The sequence below is a fragment of the Otolemur garnettii genome, unplaced genomic scaffold, assembly GCF_000181295.1.
Source record: "Otolemur garnettii isolate 467f Iridium unplaced genomic scaffold, OtoGar3 scaffold00028, whole genome shotgun sequence".
NCBI lineage: Eukaryota > Metazoa > Chordata > Mammalia > Primates > Galagidae > Otolemur > Otolemur garnettii.
In genome coordinates, this window is record NW_003852423.1 from 14,446,741 (window position 1) to 14,450,275 (window position 3,535).

Genomic DNA, 3,535 nt, shown 5'->3' on the forward strand with positions numbered 1-3,535 from the left:
GACAGCTTGAGGCTCTGTCTCAAAAAAAAAAAAAAAAAAGCACAACTACTCCCACCATGAAAGAAAAATATATTGAATATATACAATTTATTTAATAAATTAATGTCATTCAAAATACAGTGCCAGAACATTATGCAGTTGAACATGCTAGTAATGTTTATCATGAAGCACCTGTGCTCATGTTAGATTGGCGGCGCCCCACTACTGCTAGTGGTTCCTGGGATTAATGCCAGAGCAGCGCAAGTTATCTGCTCTTCTGCACAGCTAGTGCAGAGAATTCCTGAACAGTTCACCTTCCTAATCCTACCCACCCCCACACACACAACAGGTTTAAAAAAACACACCCTGACAGCTAACAGGTATCTATACACAATCACTCTACAGTAATGCTTTGTATTAAATTAAGATGTAATGACCTGGTTAACCCACTCTAAATCTTTAAGATGGAGAACTACATCAGCAGCAGGTAGTTATATGCATGAGCCAATGTTAATGTAATACAGAAAGTGGAGGCATTTACTGATTAAAGCTCCACGCAGACCCGCACAATGAGGGGCTAGCAATTCTTATTGCAAGCCCAGCAACGTAAGTCCACACCTGGTAAATGACCAGCTGATTAGAAGACCTGTATTCTAGATAGACAAATCAGTGAAAAGAGAATACATGCACCTAATTGTATAGACTGATCCTGCAGTCATAGCTTTCCCTGTGTAATACCATAAAATTATGGAAGATCTTCAACTATAGCATAGGATTTAGACATTTCTATACCAACATGGACATTAGTGTTAAGTGCAGCTGAATTAATTACACTGAAAAAAATGTATTCCAGGGCTTCAGAACAGAAGCACAGGAATGAAGTTACATATACTAAAATAACCTCAGCACAATTTGTGATATACCACACTAGGAATGGGAAGCTACTTTTGTAAGTGGACATTTTGAACTGTACAGACAGGGCTAACAAGGTTAGATAATCTGGATTCATATGCTCTCATGATACACATAAAAGTTTCTCAATTATTGAATAATCTATTTCATATTATGGAAGCATATCTTTCTGTAAGACTGATATATATTATACTGATGCAAATATTAAGTAGGGCATAAAAATAAAATTTATCAAAGATAGATTTTTTTTTTAATGTACTCATACTTAAGTTCTGTCATAGCCTCTCATTTAGCAAAGAAAATGACAAAGCACATAACTCAGGCGTGCACTCCCTAAACTCTCTAACTATACAGGTGGCAGTGCAACCATTTCTCCATCCAGCTCAAAGTCGTCTGTCCCATCTGGTGAAAAAAGGTAAGTTGGTGGTTTCCATGGAGATTCTTCAAGGCAGGATGGATAAAGTTTTCCCACAGTGCATCGAAAATCTCTCCCTAAGTCCCAGAGTACACGTTCAGATATATGCTGCCGCAGAGACCACCGGTCAAGTTCCAGATCATATTGGTAAGTGACATATTTAGCTCGTTCATTTAAGTGGGTTTCTCGCATAAACACACATAGAGAATTGGAGATCACAACAGCTCTAACACAAGGGTCAGAGTATCTCTTAGCAGGGATGTTGGCTGCCATTTTCCACTCATTTTTATTCACATCATATATCTCCACAGTTACTGAAGACCCATCTACAGTGCCAGAGGGCAGTCTTATGCCAGAATTGGTAGCAATATGCAATCCTCCAATATAGAAAATTTTATCACCAAAAGCTGCAGCTGAAGCAAAGGACCTACTAGTCTGCCTCATGGCCATTTCTACCCACGAATCAGACCTTGGAAAATAGCAGTACATGAGGTTCAGTGTCATCACATAAATGCAGTCATGAACCACAACTGCTGCACTCCACTGCCAAGCACAAGGCAAAGGGCTTACCATCGTCCATTCATCTTTTTCAGTGTCATATCTTTCTACGGTCCTTCGGTTAAGTTCTCCACCCACACTGTCTCCTCCAATTGCATAGATATAGCCTTCACAGCAAACCAAAGATGGCTTTACACGGACAAAAAGCATTGGGGTCTTTGGAAACCAGGTATTTTGCTGTGCATCAAACCAATAAAAGCAATTCACAGTTCTGAAGGCAGTCTGAAGTTTGCTTGTTTTACTGTGATTTGTTTTTGTGTTTTTCAGAGGAATCTGACCCCCTGCTATGTAGATGTCATTATCAGGAGTTACAACTGTCCCAACCTTATGCAAATCAGCTGGTGGGCTGCAGAGCTTGTAAACTTTTTCTGCCTGGGGGCTGTAACAGACAGAAGAATAAAGACTACAAGGATTTTCTGAAGATGCTTCAATGAAAATCATCATTTCCTCTTTAGTCATCCCAAGTCTTGGCTTGAAAAACTTGGGCATGGACTTATACAGACCTTGAACCACTACAGACTTATCATTAGGTGGCAGACCTTGAAACCAAGCTCTCTGTGTCACTTCTGAAAGTGCATCAATTCTGATTTGGCTAAGAACTGAAGATAAATACTGAGATCGTGATTCTGTGTTGTACTCCAGCCACAGCATAGCAGCTTCTCGAACGGTTTCTTCCTTTTCTACATTTAAATTGTCACTACTGAGAATGTCTATCAGGAGGTCGTGCGACAGCTGCATGAAAGCTTCCTGGTGATACACAGCAGTGAACTTGTGCTCCACCATCCTTTTAGCACTTTGTTTTAATTCCTCACAACTGAAGAGATCAGCAAAACTCAACAATCGCACACAATTCTCTGCATTTATTTTTTTAATTAAATATTCTCGACAACGTTGTAATACATCTTCTACCTAAAATGAGAAGGAAAGGGTGATTAAGGGTAGGATAAACACATTTTACATAAGACACAGGTATAATTAATCAGATCCTGATGATAACAGTTTTATTCTTAGACAAGGGATGTCACTCTTGCTCAGTCTGGTCTTAAGCTCAAGCAATCTTCCCACCTCGGTCTCCCAGATGCTAGGATTACAGGCGTGCCACAGTACCCAGCCTCCCTTAGTGTAGTTTTTGTTTTCAGATACATGTGTTTGGGCTGAGAGATCCGATCTTCCAGTAATAACAAAAGTAGAAGACTGTGTAGTTTGGCATTTCTTTTCTAGCTCAGTGGCCTACTTACCTGTCCTATTTAGGAACCTGTACTACAACATTAAATAAACTAAAAACTAAGCCTTAGCGACAGCTAAGAAAATTCACACATAATTATATATTTTTAAAGCCTAGGACATTATAGCTTGAGAGAACTATATAAATCATAGCATATAAAATGATTATTGTTGAGTAGCTGGATTTTGTTTTTCTCAACTTGGACAAGATAGTTACATAAAACCAGAAAATCATGTACAATGAGTAAGAGTAGCTATTTGCCACTCTCATCTAGAGATAAGATAACAAACTAAACACATTTATGGGCAGCCCCCAATTACATTTATATGACTTAGCCACTCTAGGCTGCCTAGATTTGTTTTTTCTTCTTAAGAAAGTATACCTAAGGCTCGGTGCCTATGGCTCAAGTGGCTAAGGTGCCAGCCACATACACCTAAGGTGGCAGG

General features: G+C 39.3%; 1 protein-coding gene across 3 annotated transcripts in view; it reads right to left on the bottom strand.

The window, feature by feature from the left end:
* Window positions 1-69: 69 nt before the first annotated feature.
* KBTBD2 (kelch repeat and BTB domain containing 2) overlaps window positions 70-3,535 on the bottom strand; it is a 31,272-nt gene continuing 27,806 nt past the window's right edge. For all 3 annotated transcript variants that reach the window (XM_023512470.1, XM_003788571.3, XM_023512471.1), the window contains exon 4: window positions 70-2,773. In XM_023512470.1, coding sequence (XP_023368238.1) covers window positions 1,238-2,773 — 1,536 coding nt within the window. In that variant the 3' untranslated portion in view covers window positions 70-1,237. The remainder of the gene's footprint in view (window positions 2,774-3,535) is intronic.